This window comes from Anomaloglossus baeobatrachus, chromosome 11 (assembly GCF_048569485.1).
Source record: "Anomaloglossus baeobatrachus isolate aAnoBae1 chromosome 11, aAnoBae1.hap1, whole genome shotgun sequence".
Taxonomy (NCBI): domain Eukaryota; kingdom Metazoa; phylum Chordata; class Amphibia; order Anura; family Aromobatidae; genus Anomaloglossus; species Anomaloglossus baeobatrachus.
Window position 1 is genome coordinate 166890371 of NC_134363.1, and position 21023 is coordinate 166911393.

At 52.5% G+C, this 21023-nt stretch overlaps 1 protein-coding gene across 1 annotated transcript in view; it reads right to left on the reverse strand.

The window, feature by feature from the left end:
* ZW10 (zw10 kinetochore protein) overlaps positions 1–21023 on the reverse strand; it is a 114205-nt gene that overhangs the window by 25094 nt on the left and 68088 nt on the right. Inside the window, exons 10-12 of the mRNA XM_075328695.1 lie at positions 12396–12622; positions 3370–3441; positions 2319–2488 (exon numbers count right to left, since the gene is read on the reverse strand). Coding sequence (XP_075184810.1) covers positions 2319–2488; positions 3370–3441; positions 12396–12622 — 469 coding nt within the window. The remainder of the gene's footprint in view (positions 1–2318; positions 2489–3369; positions 3442–12395; positions 12623–21023) is intronic.

Consider the following 21023-nt stretch of genomic DNA (forward strand, 5'->3'; position numbering starts at 1 on the left):
TGACATGAATGGCTGCCGGCGTCCTGTGTAGAGGAGGAGGCCGTGGGCGTGCCCCAGAAAGTGCGGGAATCCGGTTTCACAGTGTACACAGTGAGAGGGGAGGAGTATGCAAAGCATGCTCCATCTCTCAGCGCTGCCGTGCTGTGCAGCGTCACGCCCTTACCCTGACTGGCAGGCCAGTGGGCGGTAACGAAGTGAGAGTAGGCCGCAAAAGCCGGGGACTAGAGTGATAAGCGCGGCCCGGCATATAAGCCCTGGTCGGCGCGGAAGTCCCCGGCGCACCACAAGTCCCAGCCGCGCCTGAGATAAAAATGGCAGCGGCGGTTAGCGCGGCAGTCCCCCAATACTCTAACACACCCAGCACGCTGTAGTGTGCGATGGCACCAGTGCGGGCAGCGCCGCCATCCCTGGCGCACTAACACACCCAGCAGTGCTGCCGTGTGTCTGTGCGCGGTCCCCTTCATGGGGACACAGAGTACCTCAACGTAGCAGGGCCATGTCCCTGATGATACTCAGCTCCATGTCCAGCAGATTCCCAGGGGCTGTGGATGGAGCACGGCCTCAGTGCCTGGAGACCGATAAGATCCCACTTCACCCAGAGCCCTAAGGGGATGGGGAAGGAAAGCAGCATGTGGGCTCCAGCCTCCGTACCCGCAATGGGTACCTCAACCTTAACAAACACCGCCGACAAAAGTGGGGTGAGAAGGGAGCATGCTGGGGGCCCCATATGGGCCCTCTTTTCTTCCATCCGACATAGTCAGCAGCTGCTGCTGACTAAACAGTGGAGCTATGCGTGGATGTCTGACCTCCTTCGCACAAAGCATGAAAACTGAGGAGCCCGTGATCCCACGGGGGGTGTATAGGCAGAAGGGGAGGGGCCTTACACTTTTAAGTGTAATACTTTGTGTGGCCTCCGGAGGCAGTAGCTATACACCCAATTGTCTGGGTCTCCCAATAGAGCGACAAAGAAAAGTGAATTACAAAGTTGTAAGTCATCATCAATTCAATGCGAATCGACACCTTGCATACAGAAACGCGTACAGTATGTATTAGTCTACAGTATTTCGGCAGGTATGACGTTGCACGCTTATTTGCATAATGGGGAATTCCCGTTTTACACGTTCTAATCATAGCATTTCTGTATGCCAGGTGTCGATTCGTATTGAATTGATGATGCCCTACAACTTTGTAATTCACTTTTTTTCTCTCGTTCCGTTTTCGAGATAAAAATGCTAACTCCGTTGTTTTCCACCAGGTGGTCCTTTAGGTGGTTTCATTGCGTAGCGCATGGCTACTTTACTATGCCTAGACACCACTTCTATGCCTATAGCTGCCGCCGTTCTCAAGTTAATGGCGGTGGACAGGATATAGGTGGACACACTGTATATCGCACTGAACTCTGATGACATGTGAGTGCAGTGCGATATTTCACATGCACCCATAGACTTGTATGGGGGTGCGTGAGACGAGACTCTGTGCCAAACGCAGCATGCTGCGATTCATTTCGCTACGGCATGAGAAATCAATCGCAGATGGACACTGCCCCATAGTTTTGCACTAGAGTAAGAGCAATCCGATCTTTTATCGGATTGCACTCGTCCGTGCCAAACGCAAGTGGGACCGTACCCTTGGGACTACAATTTCCTATGCTTACACCCAGTCCACCAGGGGCTCACCCATCCCACCACCACAGACCCTGACCGGTCATCCGCACTGCCTCTTCCTTACTGCTCCACCTCCTGGCGCTGAAAAGCCTCCGACTTTACAAAGATCACCACCTGACGCTTGAGGAACAAGCAGGTAGAGTCCTTTTTTTCTTCTCCATCTTCTCAAGGGGTCTTCTTCTCAAGGGGTCTTGGGTGACAAATTATGACGTCAGAGGTCAACTCGGACCCAACAACGGCAGCGAAGATGGAGGAAGAGGCAGTCATGTGCCGTTGAACAAAAAGGAAGAGGCAGGGGAGCGGACAAGAGGCTGGGTGGTGCACAGATGGGTGGGGAGGTAGCTTTTTGGCCCCTCATTTATTATGTTTCGGGGTGTACAGAGACCCCAGAACATAAGGCACATTTCATTCATATCAGATATATTCAATGAGGATGAAATTTGCAGGTCAAATGAGAGCGAATTGCCGGATTCTTATCTCATCTCCGCAGATTCACTCATCGGTAATACCTTTCTTACCGTGTGCCAGGATTTGTAGCGTTACCCTAGGGAAAGTAACACCATAATGATTTTTTTAGTGGAGGACATATTGACCACAAAATATGCCGAAACATCGAACAGTCACAGGATCCACGGATCCCAATAATCTTCCTACCTAGTCGCCTGAATCCAGGAACCATGTCCACGAAAGTGGCGGCTCCATCACTGAGCGGAGCGGGAAAGTGATACCGGAACTGGTTTCCCAGGGTCAGCATGTGGTGCGCGATGTACATGCAGTTGTTGTGGTGGATGGCGGAGAGCTGAGGAAGCTTCTGCAGGTTCTCTCTGTACGAGGGAGGACACAAGTGTCAGAAGATGTCACACAACAGGGGTCGGACATTACACACATACTCACTTCAGGAGGGGCCGGATATTACACACATACTCACTGCAGGAGGGGCCGGATATTACACACATACTCACTTCAGGAGGGGCCGGATATTACACACATACTCACTTCCGGAGGGGCCGGATATTACACACATACTCACTGCAGGAGGGGCCGGATATTACACACATACTCACTTCAGGAGGGGCCGGATGATATTACACACATACTCACTTCAGGAGAGGGCGGATATTACACACATAATCACTTCCGGAGGGGCCGGATATTACACACATACTCACTTCCGGAGGGGATGGATATTACACACATACTCACTGCAGGAGGGGCCGGATATTACACACATACTCACCGAAGGAGGGGCCGGATATTACACACATACTCACTTCAGGAGGGGCCGGATATTACACACATACTCACTGCAGGAGGGGCCGGATATTACACACATACTCACTGCAGGAGGGGCCGGATATTACACACATACTCACTTCAGGAGGGGCCGGATATTACACACATACTCACTGCAGGAGGGGCCGGATATTACACACATACTCACTTCAGGAGGGGCCGGATATTACACACATACTCACTTCAGGAGGGGCCGGATATTACACACATACTCACTTCAGGAGGGGATGGATATTACACACATACTCACTTCCGGAGAGGACGGATATTACACACATACTCACTTCAGGAGGGGCCGAATACTACACACACACTCACTTCAGGAGGGGCCGGATATTACACACATACTCACTTCAGAAGAGGACGGATATTACACACACACTCAGTTCAGGAGGGGGTGAAGGGCACTCACTTGTGATACGTTGGCACAACATCATAGAACAGATGGAAAATGTTCCTGACGGTGTAGAAAAGCTGGATGGCACTGAAAAGAAGAAAGTGAAGAGGGGATAAAGAAAATGACAACAGGAGCAAATTAGGAATCATCATTATAATCAATCCACCATTAGTCCATCCTCATGGATCGCTAATTTACCATCTTGACCCAGTATCCTCAACGAGCTAAAATAATTGTCACTTGTGCCCATTGCCACGACTTTGCTGGTAACCGTTTTGCATTTGGACATCATCGCTCCAGCCCACCCTACGTTATTAACCTCTCAGCAAACGTGACAGTGCACATCGGAAAAGAATCGGCCGGTTTGGCCGCTCACTTAAAGGGAACCTGTCAGGTGCAATATGCACTCAGAACCACGAGCAGTTCTGGGTGTATGTTGCTAATTCCTGCCTAACCGTCCCTGCATCTAGTAGCATAGATCAAGAGATCTATAGCAAAAGTATCTTTTATGATATACTAATGAGGCCAGGGACTAGTCACAAGGGCGTTACGTCCCTTGGCTAGTAGGCCCCCTTACCATGTTAGATGTGGGCGTACTGCTATGATATGCTAATAAATGTGCAGCGCCAGAGGCATGGTCGTGCTCACCTCTGCTGTTACCTCTGGTTTTCAGCTCAGCACGCATGATCAGAATGTCCCGGAGTACCGGTCATGTGCAATACACCAGTTTGAAGCCGGGAACACAGTATGCATACTATGCATAACTGGAAGTCCGGAACTTCTGATCATGCGCACTGAGCTGAAATCCAGCGTCAGGGAGGTGACAGCAGAGAGGTGACAGCGACCATCCTCTCACATTCCTCATACATCAGCATGTTAGCAAGCCCACATGGGCGTGCTTACATGCTAAGGGGGCCGACTAGCCAAGGGAAATAACGCCCTTGCGATTAGTCCCCTCCCTCGTTAGCATATCATAAGGAATCTTTAGAAATACTTTTTCTAAAGATCTATTTCTAAAGATTCTTTATGATATGCTAATAAGTGCGGGGACTAATCGCAAGGTCGTAATTTCCCTTGGCTAGTCAGCCCACTTAGCATGTAAGCACGCCCATATGGGCTTGCTAACATGCTGATGTATGTGCAGTGTCAGAGGCATGGTCTATCTCGCCTCTCTGCTGTCACCTCCCTGACGCTGGATTTTAGCTCGTTGCACATGATCAGAAGTTCCGGACTTCCAGTCATGCACTATGCATACTGCGTTCCCGGCTTCAAACTGCTGTAGTGCGCATGACCGGTAGTCCGGGACTTTGATCATGTGCGCTGAGCTGAAAACCATAAGGTAACAGCAGAGGTGAGCCCGACCATGCCTCTGACACTGCACATTCATTAGCATGTTAGTACGCCCACATGGACGTGCTAACATGGTAAGGGGGCCTACTAGCCAAGAAAACCAACGCCCTTGTGACTAGTCCCCGGCCTCATTAGTAGATCATAAATGATACTTTTTCTAAAGATCTCTATCTATGCTAGTGTATACAGGGTTAGTTAGCAGGGATTAGCAATATACACCCAGAACTGCTCGTGGTCCTGGCTGAATATTGCACCTGACAGGGTCCCTTTAATGTGTATTTGGGCCTTCTAAATTCCCCCCCTATATTGAGGAAAACAATGGGTAGGCATGTTGGTGTTTAAAATGAGCTACTGCCAGGGGTGTAACGACTCCCATCTACTCACCCATGAAAGCCCAATGAGACGAGCGTGCATGTATCTGGAACGTCAGAAGGAATAGCTTTAGGACTAACGCACACATGGCCGAGGGTAGCCCTTGTACTTTTGTAGGGTTAGGAGACAAGGAAGGGGGTTATAACGGGTTTTCTAAGGGTATGTTCCCCTGATCCAGACATGCTACGTCCTGGACGCAACATGTCCTCGAGTCTCCTCTGCAGGAGACCGCAGCTGCTCAGATTTTCGGGAAGCTGCGGACTCTCTATTCTCCCTGCGGAGAACATTCGCGGCTCTGCAGCAATAAATTGACACGCTGTGGCTCGGAAAGCTGCACCGAAGGTCAGTTTACGCTGTGGGAAAAACAAAGCACAGTAGGCACGGGATTTCTAGAAATCCCATCCATTGTGTTTGTACTGCACAAATGCTGTGGCATTATGGACACAGTGAGAACACGTGGCGTCCAAAACGCTGTAAACCCTGATTGTGGCTACGCAGGCTTAGGCCCCCTTCACGCGCACGTGCCTCCGGTGTGTGTTTGGTCCGTTTCCTCACGTACCGGAGATATGGGCACACGTAGACTCATTTAAATCAATGGGTCTGCGCACACGTACGTGTTTTGCCATGGACCGTGTGGAGCATGCGTGTGCCCGTGTGCTCCACATGTGATGCCGGAGAAAAACGGACATGTCTACAAGTGTCACACGGACCGCACGGACGTGATCCGTGTGACATACACCGGAGAAAAAGAGAATTTTGTTACTTACCGTAAATTCTTTTTCTTATAGTTCCGTATTGGGAGACCCAGACCATGGGTGTATAGCTTCTGCCTCCGGAGGACACACAAAGTACTACACTTAAAAGTGTAGCTCCTCCCTCTGAGCTTATACACCCCCTGGTAGCCAGTCCTAGCCAGTTTAGTGCAAAACCTGAAGTAGAAATCGCCACCCACAAGTAGAACCGAGTAAGAACCGGAACAACCGGAAACTCTGTCCACGACAACAGCCGGTGATAACACACGGAACAAGAAAATTGCCAACAGGCAACAAGAAGGGAGCTGGGTTTTACGGTAAGTAACAAAATTCTCTCTTTCTTTATCGTTCCTTTGGGAGACCCAGACCTTGGGACGTTCCAAAGCAGTCCCTGGGTGGGAATAAACTGAAAAAACTAAGAAGTAGGCGGAGCCTAACTTCACAAGTGGGCGACAGCCGCCTGAAGGATGCGTCTGCCCAAGCTCGCATCTGCCGAAGCATGAGCATGCACTTGGTAGTGCTTCGAAAAGGTATGCAGGCTAGTCCAAGTGGCAGCCTGACAGACTTGTTGAGCCGTAGCCTGGTGCCTAAAAGCCCAAGAGGCACCGACAGCTCTGGTCGAGTGTGCTTTGATCCCCGGCGGGGGAGGCACCTGAGTACTCTGGTAGGCGTCCGAAATGGTCGATCTAATCCAACGGGCCAAGGTCGGCTTAGAAGCAGAGAGACCCTTGCGCCGCCCTGTGGTTAGCACAAAAAGAGGTGCACCGCCTAAGCGCAGCGGTGCGAGCCACATAAATCCGGAAAGCACGCACCAGATCTAGAGTATGCAGCGCTTTCTCAAAGCGATGAACAGGAGCCGGACAAAAGGAAGGTAGGGTAATGTCCTGGTTAAGGTGGAAGGGAGAGACCACCTTAGGAAGAAAGTCCGGGGTCGGACGGAGAACTACCTTGTCTTGATGAAAAACCAAAAAAGGTGACTCCGAGGAGAGCGCAGCCAAATCAGAGACTCTCCTGAGAGAAGTTATGGCAACTAGAAAGGCCACCTTTTGAGAAAGACGATACAAAGAAACCTCCCTAAGAGGCTCAAAGGGGGGTTTCTGCAATACCGTGAGGACCAAGTTAAGGTCCCAGGGATCCAAGGGCCGTCGATAAGGCGGAATGATGTGAGACGCACCTTGCATGAAGGTGCGGACCTGAGCCAGCCGGGCGAGACGCCGCTAGAACAGCACTGATAGAGCTGAGACTTGTCCCTTCAGAGAGTTAAGGGACAGTCCTAGCTGCAGACCGGACTGTAAAAAAGACAGAAGGGTCGGCAACGAGAATGGCCAAGGAGAATGGCCGGAAGAGCGACACCAGGACAGGAAAATTTTCCAAGTCCTCTGATAGATCTTGACGGAGTAAGACTTACGGGCCCGAGTCATAGTGGAGATGACTTCAGGAGGAATACCAGAAGCCGTCAAAATCCAGGACTCAAGAGCCACGCCGTCAATTTGAGTGCCGCAGAATTCGGGCGGAAAAACGGACCTTGCGAGAGCAGGTCTGGACGGTCCGGAAGATGCCACGGCATCTCCACGGACAGTTGGAGCAGGTCCGGATACCAAGCTCGCCTGGGCCAGTCCGGTGCAATGAGGATGACTCGACGGCCCTCCATTCTGATTTTGCGCAGGACTCTGGGCAAGAGAGCTAGAGGGGGAAACACGTAGGACAGACGAAACTGGGACCAGTCTTGAACCAGAGCGTCTGCGGCGAAAGCCTGAGGATCGTGGGAGCGAGCCACGTAAACCGGAACCTTGTTGTTGTGACGGGATGCCATTAGGTCCACGTCCGGAGTGCCCCATTTGCGGCAGATTGACTGAAACACTGCCGGGTGCAGGGACCACTCGCCACCGTCCACGGATTGACGGCTGAGATAATCTGCCTCCCAGTTTTCTACGCCAGGGATGTGGACTGCGGATATGGTGGACTTGGAGTCCTCCGCCCATTGAAGGATGCGTTGGACCTCCAACATTGCCAGGCGGCTGCATGTCCCGCCTTGGTGATTGATGTAGGCAACCGCTGTCGCATTGTCTGACTGGACTCGAATGTGCCTGCCCGCCAACAGGTGGTGAAAGGCTAGGAGAGCTAGAAGCACAGCTCTGGTTTCCAGCGCATGGATTGAAAGGGCTGACTCGGACGGAGTCCAAGTGCCCTGAGCTCTGTGGTGGAGATGTACCGCTCCCCAGCCGGATAGGCTGGCATCCGTGGTGAGAATCACCCAGGACGGAGCCAGGAAGGAGCGCCCTTGGGACAGGGAGAGGGGTCGAAGCCACCACTGAAGAGAGCTCCTGGTCCGTGGCAACAGAGCCACTAACCTCTGTAAGGAGGAAGGCCGCTTGTCCCAACAGCGGAGGATGTCCAACTGCAGAGGACGCAGATGGAACTGGGCAAAGGGAACTGCCTCCATGGAAGCCACCATTTGACCCAGCACCTGCATCAGGCGCCTGAGGGAATAACGGCGGGGCCTCAGGAGAGAGCGCACCGCTAGCCGGAGAGACTGCTGTTTGATTAAGGGCAACTTCACAAGTGCCGGCAAAGTCTCGAACTGCATCCCTAGGTACGTGAGACTCTGAGTCGGAGTCAGAGTGGATTTGTGAAGATTGACAATCCACCCGAATTGGGCTAGGGTGGCGAGAGTGAGCGAAACACTCCGCTGACAGTCTGCGCTGGATGGACCCTTGACCAGAAGGTCGTCCAGGTAAGGGAGCACTGCCAACCCCTGGAGGTGCAGGACCGCAATCACTGCCGCCATGACCTTGGTGAATACCCGAGGGGCCGTGGCTAACCCGAAGGGGAGAGCCACGAATTGGAAATGATCCTCTCCTATCGCAAAACGTAACCAACGCTGATGTGACACTGCGATTGGCACATGTAGATAGGCATCTCTGATGTCGATGGACGCCAGAAACTCCCCTTGGGTCATAGAGGCAATGACTGATCGCAGGGACTCCATGCGAAAATGCCGCACCTGAACATGCTTGTTGAGAAGCTTGAGATCCAGGATGGGCCGGAAGGTACCGTCCTTTTTTGGAACTAGGAAGAGATTTGAGTAAAAACCTCTGAACCGTTCCTGAGCGGGAACTGGGACAATCACTCCGTTTGCCTGCAAGGACACCACGACCTGCGAGAAGGCGGCGGCCTTGGAGCAGGGGGGGAGTTGAGAGAAAAAAAATCTGTTTGGAGGGCTGGAAGAGAATTCTATCCTGTAGCCGTGAGATATGATGTCTCTCACCCACTGATCGGAGACTTGCTTTAACCAAGCGTCGCCAAAGTGGGAGAGCCTGCCACCGACTAAGGACGTGGCTGGAGCGGGCCGAGAGTCATGAGGAAGCTGCCTTAGTGGCAGAACCTCCTGCGGTCTTCTGCGGACGCGCTTTTGGGCGCCAGTTGGATTTCTGATCCTTGGCTGAGTTAGCGGACGAGGCGGAAGGCTTAGAGGATGACCAGTTGGAGGAACGAAAGGAACGAAACCTCGATTGATTCCTACCCTGGGCGGGTTTCCTGGTCTTGGTTTGTGGCATGGAAGTACTCTTCCCGCCAGTAGCTTCTTTAATGATTTCATCCAGCTGTTCACCGAACAGCCGTGAACCAGCAAAAGGGAGCCCAGCAAGAAACTTCTTGGAAGAAGCATCTGCCTTCCACTCTCGAAGCCACAAAATCCTGCGGATAACAAGAGAATTAGCTGAAGCCACCGCAGTGCGTTGAGCAGCCTCCAGCATGGCAGACATGGCATAAGATGAAAAAGCTGAAGCTTGAGAAGTTAAGGTAACCATCTCAGGCATAGATTCCTTGGTGAGGGAATGCATCTCCTCTAGAGAAGCAGAGATGGCTTTGAGAGCCCACCCTGCTGCAAAAGTCGGGGAAAACGCGGCCCCCGCAGCTTCATACACAGATTTGGCCAGAAGGTCAATCTGACGGTCAGTGGAATCCTTAAGTGAGGTGCCGTCAGCCACCGACACAACGGTCCAGGCTGAGAGCCTAGACACCGGGGGGTCTACCTTTGGGGAGTGAGACCACTCCTTGACCACCTCAGGTGGAAATGGAAACCGGTCATCAGAACCACGCTTTGGAAAGCGTTTGTCAGGGCAGGCCCTGGGTTTGGTCACAGCGGCCTGAAAACTGGAGTGGTTAAAGAACACACTCTTCACTCTCTTAGGCGAGGTAAACTGGTGCTTTTCTGCCAGAGAGGGTTGCTCCTCTGACACTCGCGGATTGAGATCCAGCACAGAATTAATAGAAGCAATCAAATCACTAAGATCTGAGTCACCCTCAGAGAAATCGATGGGATACATAGCCTCCGAGCCCCCAGTGAGGGCATCCTCCTCATCTTATGAGTCAGCTCTTGAGACAGAGCCGTGGGATGGGGAGGGGGAGGAAACCCTGCGCCTTCTCTTAGAAGGACGGGGTCTGGGATCAAATGATGAATCCTCCATGAGCTCTGATGGACGGAGGTCAGAGGATAGGAGTCCTCTGTCAAGGGTATTAGAGGCACCCTGTGAGGGAGGCTGATGCATATTCATCAAAGTCCTGGACAAAAGTCCCATGGACTCAGCAAATGACTGGGATATGGACCTAGAAAAGGACTCTACCCAGGCCGGGGGTTCAGTCACAAGTGCAGCAGCAGCAGCCTGAGAGACCACTGGGGGTGAGACTCCAGGCTGTGGCACCGCCAAGTTAGAGCAGAAATCACAATGTGGATAAATGCTCGGCTCAGGCAGCAGGAGCTTACATGCAGTGCATGCAGCATAAAGCTTTGGAGCCTTGCTCCTTGTGTGAGACATGCTGCTGGAGTGGGGGCTTTGCAGAGAATGAACCCCAGGGAGAATATACAGAGGTCCACAACCGGAGACCGGCTGTGGCTTACCAGACCGCTGAGCGCGGTGTTGTGTGCCCTCCAGATTCCGAAGCCCGGTCCCCCAGTGCGCAACACCTCAGCAGAGATGCAGAATGCAGGATGTCCCAGAGCAGAGTGAACTCTGCCTGAGAAATGGCCGCCGGAGCGAAGAGAGGGGGCGGGACTAGGGGCGTTCCTCTAAAACAGCGGGAACTGGAGGGCTATAGAGACCTGCAGGGAAGGAGGGACGCCCCAGCAGTGGGGAGTGTCCCTCCCCTGTGTAGAACGGCCGCCGGGAGGAGCCGAACCTGTCCCTCTGCATGAGTGACATGCGAGGGCAGGAAAACAAAACTAGGCCTCCGGCGAAGCCGGGGCCTAAATTTAATCGGCGAGGCCGACAAGCAGGCACCATCGGCGCGGTTCTCAGGCAAATGCTGGAGAACCCGCCGGAAAAGTTAAAAACAATCACATACAGCATACTCTCCCCATACAATAAAGAACCGGGACCCCCAACATAAACGTCTCAGGTACTTAGCAGCTGAGACGCAGGGCCATGTCCCTGGGGATGAGTGCTCCGGTCCAACAGAATCCTCAAGGGGCTGTGGATGGAGACCGGACTCCTGCAATGCATGGAGACCGTGCTGGCTCCCACTTCAAGCCAGAGCCCAGAAGGGATGGTGAAGGAGCGTGGAATGTAAGGCTTCAGCCTTGTAAATCAACCTTAACAACACCGCCGACACAGTGGGGAGAGAAGGGACATGCCGGGAGTCCAGACATGGACCCGCTTTTCTTCAAACTCTTTCCAAAAGTCAAACAAATCAGATGAGAATGCATATGTGGATGTATGCCTCCTGAACACAAAGCGATAAACTGGCTAGGACTGGCTACCAGGGGGTGTATAAGCTCAGAGGGAGGAGCTACACTTTTAAGTGTAGTACTTTGTGTGTCCTCCGGAGGCAGAAGCTAAACACCCATGGTCTGGGTCTCCCAAAGGAACGATAAAGAAAACAGACGTGTCTGTCAAATAAAAAGAATTTCTGTACTCCCCTTCTCCGCCGCTGCTGTCACTCGCTTCCGACCCCCGCTCATTATGCTCATTGCATATTCACTCCACTGCGGCCGGAAACAGCAGCAGCGGGGAGAAGGCAGGACCGGAGGCCGGAGATCAGCACCACGGACAGCAACGCCAGGGACAGGTGAGCAGAAAGTTCCCGTTCTCCGTGTGTTATCACAGATAACACACGTGTGCCATAAACACGGCACACGGAGGGCAATACGCACCTTTGACACGTCTGTGCAAAACATGCGTGATTTTCACGGACGTGTGAAGGGGGCCTTAATGTGTAAAACTATAAAGTCTTTGTAAAAATAAGCAGCTTTGTAATTTATCCTTTATTAAATATGTTATAGTTCGCAGCTCGTTGCCTTAGTTACCGGCCACCTCTGCAGTTTTTAGGAGCAACTCTCTAGTAGGATAAATTCCCTCCGGGGCAGTGTTCCCTGAACCATAGGAAAGCTACAACTGTCATCATGCCCTGACGTGCGCGATCATCGCCCTACGGTGATGGGGTGTACAGAAATGACAATGATCTGTATCCCTCTGCAATATGTGGAGCATGATCTGTTCCCTCGGTGCCAGGTCAGAAATCCCACCCTTCTGCACGTGTGGCTCTAATGAGCCCGCTGCCCACACTTACCAGGGCTTCTTGCTGGTGGTGGCTTCAGAAAGGGTCTGGTAGGCGAGCTCCATCAGCTTCTGTACGGACTCGCTGATCCGGCAGGTGGGCAGGGAGAAGGTGTGCGGGTCCAGCTTCACCTCGTTTTCTAAAGCTTCAGCGTCATGTGACGGACTCTTCTGTGGTTTTACCTTCTCGCCTCCGGGGCTCTGGAGCTTTGGGACGTTGACTTTAGAGTCGGGTGTGATCTAGAATAACAAGGAGAAAAAAAAAAACAAACAAACAATGAGACGTTCAGTCACTTTCACACGTCCGTCATTTACATTCAGCGCAAGGATCTCTACAAAACCAGACCGGGTGGGGCGGCGGATGCTCCTAACCCGAAATTATTAGCCTCATAAACACATATGACCCTATCAGGCATCACGGCACGTACCCTGACCAGAAATGCAGGACCAGGCAGTCACTACTGTGTGATCCTACACAATCAAATAGTGATGGCCAAACCCTAAGGCAAGTCCATCAATGTTAATGGGTTTATTTAGGATCACAATACTGATGGCTTATCCTTATGGCTGGGGTTAGACTGTGGATGCACGCCTACCATGCAGCACAATGGAGGCAAATGGGGTACCACGACAAGCAAGCTGGGGGGGAAAAAAAGAGAATTTTGTTTACTTACCGTAAATTCTTTTTCTTATAGTTCCGTCATGGGAGACCCAGACCATGGGTGTATAGCTACTGCCTCCGGAGGACACACAAAGTTACTACACTCAAAACGTGTAGCTCCTCCCTCCTAGCATATACACCCCCTGCTAGCCAGTCCTAGCCAGTTTAGTGCAAAAGCTGAAGGAGGACATCCACCCACAAGTAGAGATAGAGTAAAACCCGGAATAACCGGAGCCTCTGTCTACAACAACAGCTGGTGAAGACACACGGAACAAGAAACTTGCCAACAGGCAATAGGGAGGGTGCTGGGTCTCCCATGACGGAACTATAAGAAAAAGAATTTACGGTAAGTAAACAAAATTCTCTTTTTCTTTATCGTTCCTATGGGAGACCCAGACCATGGGACGTCCCAAAGCAGTCCATGGGTGGGAATAAACAGACAACTGAGAAGCAGGAAAACCCAACTTCACAAATGGGCGACAGACACCTGAAAGATGCGTCTGCCGAAGCCCGCGTCTGCCAAAGCAAGAGCATGCCTTGGATAGAGCTTCGAAAAAGTATGCAGACTAATTCGAGCTGCCGTCTGACAGACCTACTGAGCCGTAGCCTGAAAGCCGAAAAGGCACCGACAGGTCTGATCAAATGTGCTCTGATCCCCAGCGGGGAAGGCACTTGAGTACACTTGTAGGCCTCGGAAATGGCCGACCTAAGCTAACGAACAAGGGTCGGCTTAGATGCAGAGAGACCGCTATGCTGACTAGCAGTCAGTACTAGAGAGAGGTGCACCGCCTAATAACGGCGGTGCGAGACACCTAGATCCGGGGCGCCCGCACCAGATCCAGGATATGCAACGCTTTCTCAAGCGATGAAGAGGAGCCGGACAAAAGGAAGGCAGGAAAATTGCCCCGGATAAGGTGGAAGCAGTAACCACCTTAGGGAAAAAAGTCCGGAGTCGGACGGAGACCACCTTGTCTTGATGCAAAAGACCAAAAAAGGGGGTGACTCAGAGAGAGTGCAGCCAGAACTCCCTGGCAGGAAATTATAGCCACTAGAAAGACTACTTTCTGTGAAAGATGAAACAAAGAAACCTCCCTAAGAAGCGCAAAGGGGGCTTTCCGGGAACCGGGAGGACCAGATTAAGGTCCCAGGGCTCCATAGACCGCCGGAAAGGCGGAATGATGTGAGACGCGCCCTTAAAGGAGCGCACCGGAGCCAGCCGGACGATACGCCGCTGGCACATACCGACAGAACGGAGACCTGTCCCTTAATGAGGGATAGTCCTAGCTGTAGACCGGACTGTGGAAGGGACAGGAGGGTCGGCAAGGCTAAAAAGGTCCAAGGACACCTTGGAGCTCGAGTCATAGCGGAGATGACTTCAGGAAGGATACCAGAAGTCGCCAAGATCCAGGACTCAATAGCTACGCCGTCAATCCGAGAATCCAGAATTCTGACGGAAAAAACGGACCTTCTGAGAAAAGGTCTGGACGGACCGGAAGATGCCATGGCAATCCAACGGACAGAAAGAGCAGGTCAGGATACGAAGCCTGCCTGGGTCAGTCTGTAAGAGAATGACCCGACGGCCCCCTTCCCTGATCTTGTGCAGGGCTCTGGGCAAGAGGTAGAGACGAAGCTGGGATCAAACATGAACCAGTGTGTCTACCGCAAAACCTGAGGATTGTGGACCACGGTTGGACAGCTGAAATAATCTGCCCGCAGTTTTGACATCTAGGATGTGGGCTGCGGATACGGTGGACTAGGAGTCCCTTGTCCAGTGAAGAATGTTGAGGCGCCAAGATTGCCAGGCGGCTGAGTGTCCCGATCTGGAAATTGATGTAGGAAAACGCTGTAACGTTATCCGACTGAACTCGAATGTGCCTAGCCGCCAACAAATGGTGAAGGCTTAGAGAGCTAGAATACAGCTCTGATTTCTAGCCCATTGATCTAGAGGGCTGATTCGGACAGAGTCCAAGCGCCCTGCGCTCCGCGGTGGAGATATAATGCTCCCAAGGCGGAAAGACCAGCACCCTGGTGAGAATCACCTGGGACGGGGCCAGGAAGGAGCGTCCCTGAGACAGAGTGGTCGAAACCACCCCTGAAAACGAGCCCCAGGTCAGTGGCAAAGCCACCACCCCGTGGAAGGAGGGAGTTCGCGTGTACAGCGGACAACATCCAGTCTCAGAGGGCACAGGAGAAACTGGGCAAGGAATCGCTTCCATTGACGCCACCGTCTGACCAGCACCTGTATTTGGTGTCTGATAGAACGACGTCGACCGCCAGCGGAGGGACTACTTATCGACTAAGAGCGGCTTCACAAGAGCCGACAGTCTCGAATTGCGTCCTTGAGAGCCTCTGGTTCGAAGTCAGAGTGGACTTGAACAGAATGACAAGCCACCCGAATAGGTTAGAGTGGCGAGAGTAAGCGAAATACTCTGCTAAGAGTCTGCACTGGATGAAGGCCTGAGAAGAAGGCCGTCTAGGGCAAACGATCACTGTCAATCCCTAGGGGTGCAGGACCCTAATCACAGCAGCCGCAATGAGAATACTCGAGGGGCCGTGGCCAACCCCAAGGGAAGAGCCACGAATTGGACCGCTCTGATGGCAAAACGCAGTCAACGCTGGTGTGAAACTGCGATTGACCGTTGCAGAAAAGCATCTCTGATGCCGAAGGCTGCGAGGGAATCTCCTTGGGTTCTTGATTGATCCGGTGAAAAAAAAAAACACACGGAACAAGACCGAGACTCCATGTGAAAACGCCACACCTGACCATGCTTGAAAAGCTAAAGATCCAGGTCGGAAGGCACCGCCCTCTTCGGGGACTAGAAATAGATTTAAACAAAAATCTCAGAACCGTTCCCAGTCGGGATTCGGTACAATTACTCCATTGGCCTGCAAGAAATGCCACGGCTTATGAGAAGGCGGCGGCCTTGGAGCCGGGAGGAGGTAACAGAAAAAATCTGTTTGGCGGGTGGACAGAACTCCATCCTGTAGCCATGGGAGATATAATCCCGCCCCCACTGAACGGAGACGTGTTAGAACCATACGTCGCCAAGTGGAGAGAGCCTGCCACCGACTAGGAGGAGGTTGGCGTGGCTAGATAGCTCGGAGGAAGCTGACTAAGTGGCAGCATCTCCTGCGGTCTTCTGAAGACGCTGCTTCAAGCCAATTGGTTCTATGAACCTAGGCCGAGCTAGAGGACGATCAGATGGAGGAACGGAAACCACCGAAACCTCAACTGATTCCTGCCCTGGACAGGTTCCCTGGTTTAGGTTTGTGGCAAGGAAGAACTCTCCCCGCCAAGAGCTTCCTAAATTTCATCCAGTCGGTTCCGAAGAGACTGGTCCCACCAAAGAGGAGCCCAGCAAGGAACCTCTATAGAGGCATCTGCCCTCCATTTCCGAAGCCACAGGAGCCTGCGGACAGCGAGGAAAGTAGCCAAGACCACCGCCGTGCGGTGTCCAGCATGGCAGACCTAGGCATAGGATGAAAAGACTGAAGTCTGGAAGTTCAGGCAACCGTTTTGGGCATAGGGTCCCTGTGAGGGAATGCATCTCCTCTGAGGAGCCATCAGCCACTGACATAACGGTCCGGGCAGAGCCACCTGAGGTGAATGAGCCCACTTCTTGACCACTATTGGTGGACAGGGGAAACACAGTCCTCAGAATCACGCTTCATGGGAAGCGACTGTCAGAGCGGACCCTGGGCTGGTCACAGGGACCTGAAAACCGGAGTGGTTAAGGAACACACGTTGTGTTCACCTAGATAAGGTAACTCCGGCGGATTGAGGTCCAGTACAAAATTAATGTACCGTGGGATCCTTATAGAGGTGCCGTCAGCCACTGATACAACTATCCGGGCTGAAAGTCTAGACACCGGAGTGGCCACCCTTGGCGAATGAGTACACTCCTTGACCACCTCTGATGGGAGGGGGAGACAGGCAGCAGAACCCCGTTGTGGGATCTGCAGGACAGGCTGTGGGCTTGGACGCCTGAAAACTGGAGTGGTTAAGGAACACACTCCTCGTCTTGTTAAAGGTATACTGATGCCTTACTGCCAGCGGGGAATACTCCCCTGATACAGGCGGATGGAGGTCCAATACAAGTATAATGGACGCAATCCAATCAGTCGCATCCGCGTCACCTACGGACGGATCAAAGCACCTAAAGTAGCGTCCGTGACATCCTCCTCGTCCAATGAGTCAGCTCGTAATCGGAGCTGCGGGACGGGGAGGACAGGGGACCCTGCGTCTCCCTGTCAGGAGGACGGGGTCTGAGAGCTTTGCTGAGCGAGCAGAAAACGCCCTGAGAAGGGGGCTGCATGCTCAGCAGATGCCGGGACAGGCCGACCCCTGGAAAAAAGATTCCCCCAGGGGTCAGCCATCGACCGGAGCAGCTGGAGGGACCCTGAATGAGCCTCCAAGCTGAAGGGCCACAGTGGTTATGAGCTCGGTACAGCCGTACGAGACTACCAGCAGTGGATACCAAAAACAGCCTGCAGCCTCGCTCTGTGAGACATGCTGCAGAGGTGGGGGGCTATTTCTAGAATGTCTAGAATACCCAAGACAGGGGTCAGCCTGGGGAGACTCCAGGCAGAGGCACCACATAAGGACCATTACAGTGTGGGTCCGTGCCGGTTCAGGCAATATGAGTTTACATGCAGAACATGTAGTATACAGCCTTGGAGCTTTGCTCCTAGTGTGAGACATGCTGCTGAGGAGGTTCTATAATAAAGAATTAACTCCCTCAGAATGCCGTGATCGTGTATAAAAGTGCACAGCCAGAGGTTGTGACTTATCAGGCCGCTATTATGAGTGCCCCCTCAGGTTCCAAGCCTGGACCCCCAGCCATATATCCACTCCCTCTGCTGCAGAGCAGCCAGCGCCGATCAGCGTACTAAGAACGCTGAGAAAATGGCGCCAGAGGGAGGGGGGGGGGGCGGGGGTTAACCTAGGAGCGGGAATCGGAGGGCTAAGGCATGTACAGGGGAGGGAATCATCTCCTAAAACGGAGTGTCGTCCCCTGTGCAGAGCGGCCGGCGGGCGGCGCTGCAGTGTCCCCTTGCATGAGTAACATGCAGGGGAACAAAACGAAACTAGGCCGCGGCTGAAGCCGGGGCCTAGAGTTATACATGCGGCCGAAAATCAGGCATCATCGGCGCGGTACTCAGTAAAAACTGAGAAACCGGCCGGAAAAACTGTAAAAAGCAGTATTATCAACATAAATCACTGTCCCCTCAATAAATCCACATTGTAGAAGGACCCTTGAACAACGTCTCTATACTTAGCTTTGAGACGCAGGGTCCAATCCCTGGTGGGGTGGGGGTCCAGTGCTCCGTCCAGCAGGGTCCTGCCAAAGGGCTGCGGATGGAGGCCATTCTCCTGCAAGGCAGTGAGAACCGTGTTGGCTCTAACTTCAAGCCAGAGCCCATAAGGGATGGTGAAGGAGCGCGGCATGAAGGGATTTCTGCCCTGAAGTCAACCTTAACAGCACTGCCGCCAGGGGAGTGTGAAGGGACATGCCGGGGGTCCAGTGGACCCGCTTTTCTTCCAAATCTTTTAGAAAAAATGAAAAATCAAAAAAGGATGCATGTGTGTGTGTGATCCTCCTGACACAAAGCTTGAAAACTGGCTAGGACTGGCTAGCAGGGGGTGTATATGCTAGGAGGGAGGAGCTACACGTTTTGAGTGTAGTAACTTTGTGTGTCCTCCGGAGGCAGTAGCTATACACCCATGGTCTGGGTCTCCCATAGGAACGATAAAGAAAAACCCCTCTGGTTTGAATTATTGTGACTAGAGCTGTACAGAAAAAAGAGAATTTTGTTTACAGTTCCGTATTGGGAGACCCAGACCATGGGTGTTTAGCTTCTGCCTTCGGAGGACACACAAAGTACTACACTTAAAAGTGTAGCTCCTCCCTCTGAGCTTATACACCCCCTGGTGAGCCAGTCCCAGCCAGTTTAGTGCCAAAGCTGAAGGAGAATAGCCACCCACAAGTAGAACCGAGTAAGAACCGGAACAACCGGAGACTCTGTCCACGACAACAGCCGGTGATAACACGCGGAACAAGAAATTGCCAACAGGCAACAGGGAGGGTGCTGGATCTCCCAATACGAAACTATAAGAAAAAGAATTTACGGTAAGTAAACAAAAAGAAGGGAATTTTGTTTACTTACCGTAAATGCCTTTTCTTCTAGCTCCTATTGGGAGACCCAGACAATTGGGTGTATAGCTTCTGCCTCCGGAGGCCACACAAAGTATTACACTTTAAAAAGTGTAACCCCTCCCCTCTGCTATACACCCTCCCGTGCATCACGGGCTCCTCAGTTTTGGTGCAAAAGCAGGAAGGAGGATACTTATAAATTGGTCTAAGGTAAATTCAATCCGAAGGATGTTCGGAGAACTGAAACCATGAACCAAAAGAACAATTCAACATGAACAACATGTGTACACAAAAGAACAACAGCCCGAAGGGAACAGGGGCGGGTGCTGGGTCTCCCAATAGGAGCTAGAAGAAAAGGAATTTACGGTAAGTAAACAAAATTCCCTTCTTTGTCGCTCCATTGGGAGACCCAGACAATTGGGATGTCCAAAAGCAATCCCTGGGTGGGTAACAGAATACCTCGATAAAAAGCCGAAAAACGGCCCCCTCTTACAGGTGGGCAACTGCCGCCTGAAGGACTCGCCTACCTAGGCTGGCATCTGCCGAATCATCGGCATGCACCTGACAGTGTTTCGTGAAAGTGTGCAGACTCGACCAGGTAGCCGCCTGACACACCTGCCGAGCCGTAGCCTGGTGTCGCAATGCTCAGGACACCGACGGCTCTGGTAGAATGGGCCTTCAGCCCTGCAGGAATCGGAAGCCCAAAAGAACGGTATGCTTCAAGAATCGGTTTCTTGATTCACCGAGCCAAGGTTGACTTGAAAACCTGAAATCCCTTACTCTGGTCCGCGATAAGGACAAGAGCGCATCAGACCGGCGCAGGGGCGCCGTGCGAGAAATGTAGAGCCGGAGTGCTCTCACCAGATCTAATAAATGCAAATCCTTTTCACATTGGTGAACTGGATGCGGACCCAAAGAGGGTAAGACGAAACGGGGATACCTTAGGGAGAAAGGCCGGGACCGGACGTAGAACCACCCTATCCTGGTGAAACACCAGGAAGGGGGCTTTGCATGACAGCGCTGCCAGCTGAGATACTCTTCTGAGTGATGTGACTGCCACTAGGAAGGCCACCCTTTGCGAAAGAAAGTGGGCAAGGCAAACGGCCAGGGAGTAAAACCCTGATCAGAGCACCAGGATAAGAAGATCCTCCAAGTCCTGTAATAGATCTTGGCGGACGTTGGTTTCCTGGTCTGTCTCATGGTGGCAATGACATCTGTAGATATTCCTGATGACGCTAGGAGCCACCACACAGTGAGGATTAGAGCCGTAGAATTCCGAAGGAATTATGGCCCTTGAGGCAGCAAGTCTGGTCGGTCTGGGAGTGCCCACGGTTGACCCACCGTGAGGTGCCACAGATCCGGGTACCACGATCACCTCGGCCAGTCTGGAGCAACGAGGATGGTGCGGCGACAGTCTGACCTGATCTTGCGTAACACTCTGGGCAGTAGTGCCAGAGGAGGAAATACATAAGGCAGTCGAAACTGCGACCAGTCGTGAACTAGCGCGTCTGCCGCCAGAGCTGTGTGATCCTTGGACCGAGCCATGAATGCCGGGACTTTGTTGTAGTGCTGAGACGCCATTAGATCGACGTCCGGCGTTCCCCAACGGCAACAGATCTCTAGAAACACGTGCGGGTGAAGACCATTCCCCTGCGTCCATGCCCTGGCGACTGAGAAAAATCTGCTTCCCAGTTTTCTACGCCCGGGATGTGAACTGTGGAGATGTTGGGGGCTGTGGCTTCCGCCCACAGCCGAATCCGCCGAACTGCTCGGAAGGCTTGACGACTGCGTGTGCCGCCCTTGTGGTTGATGTACGCAACTGCCT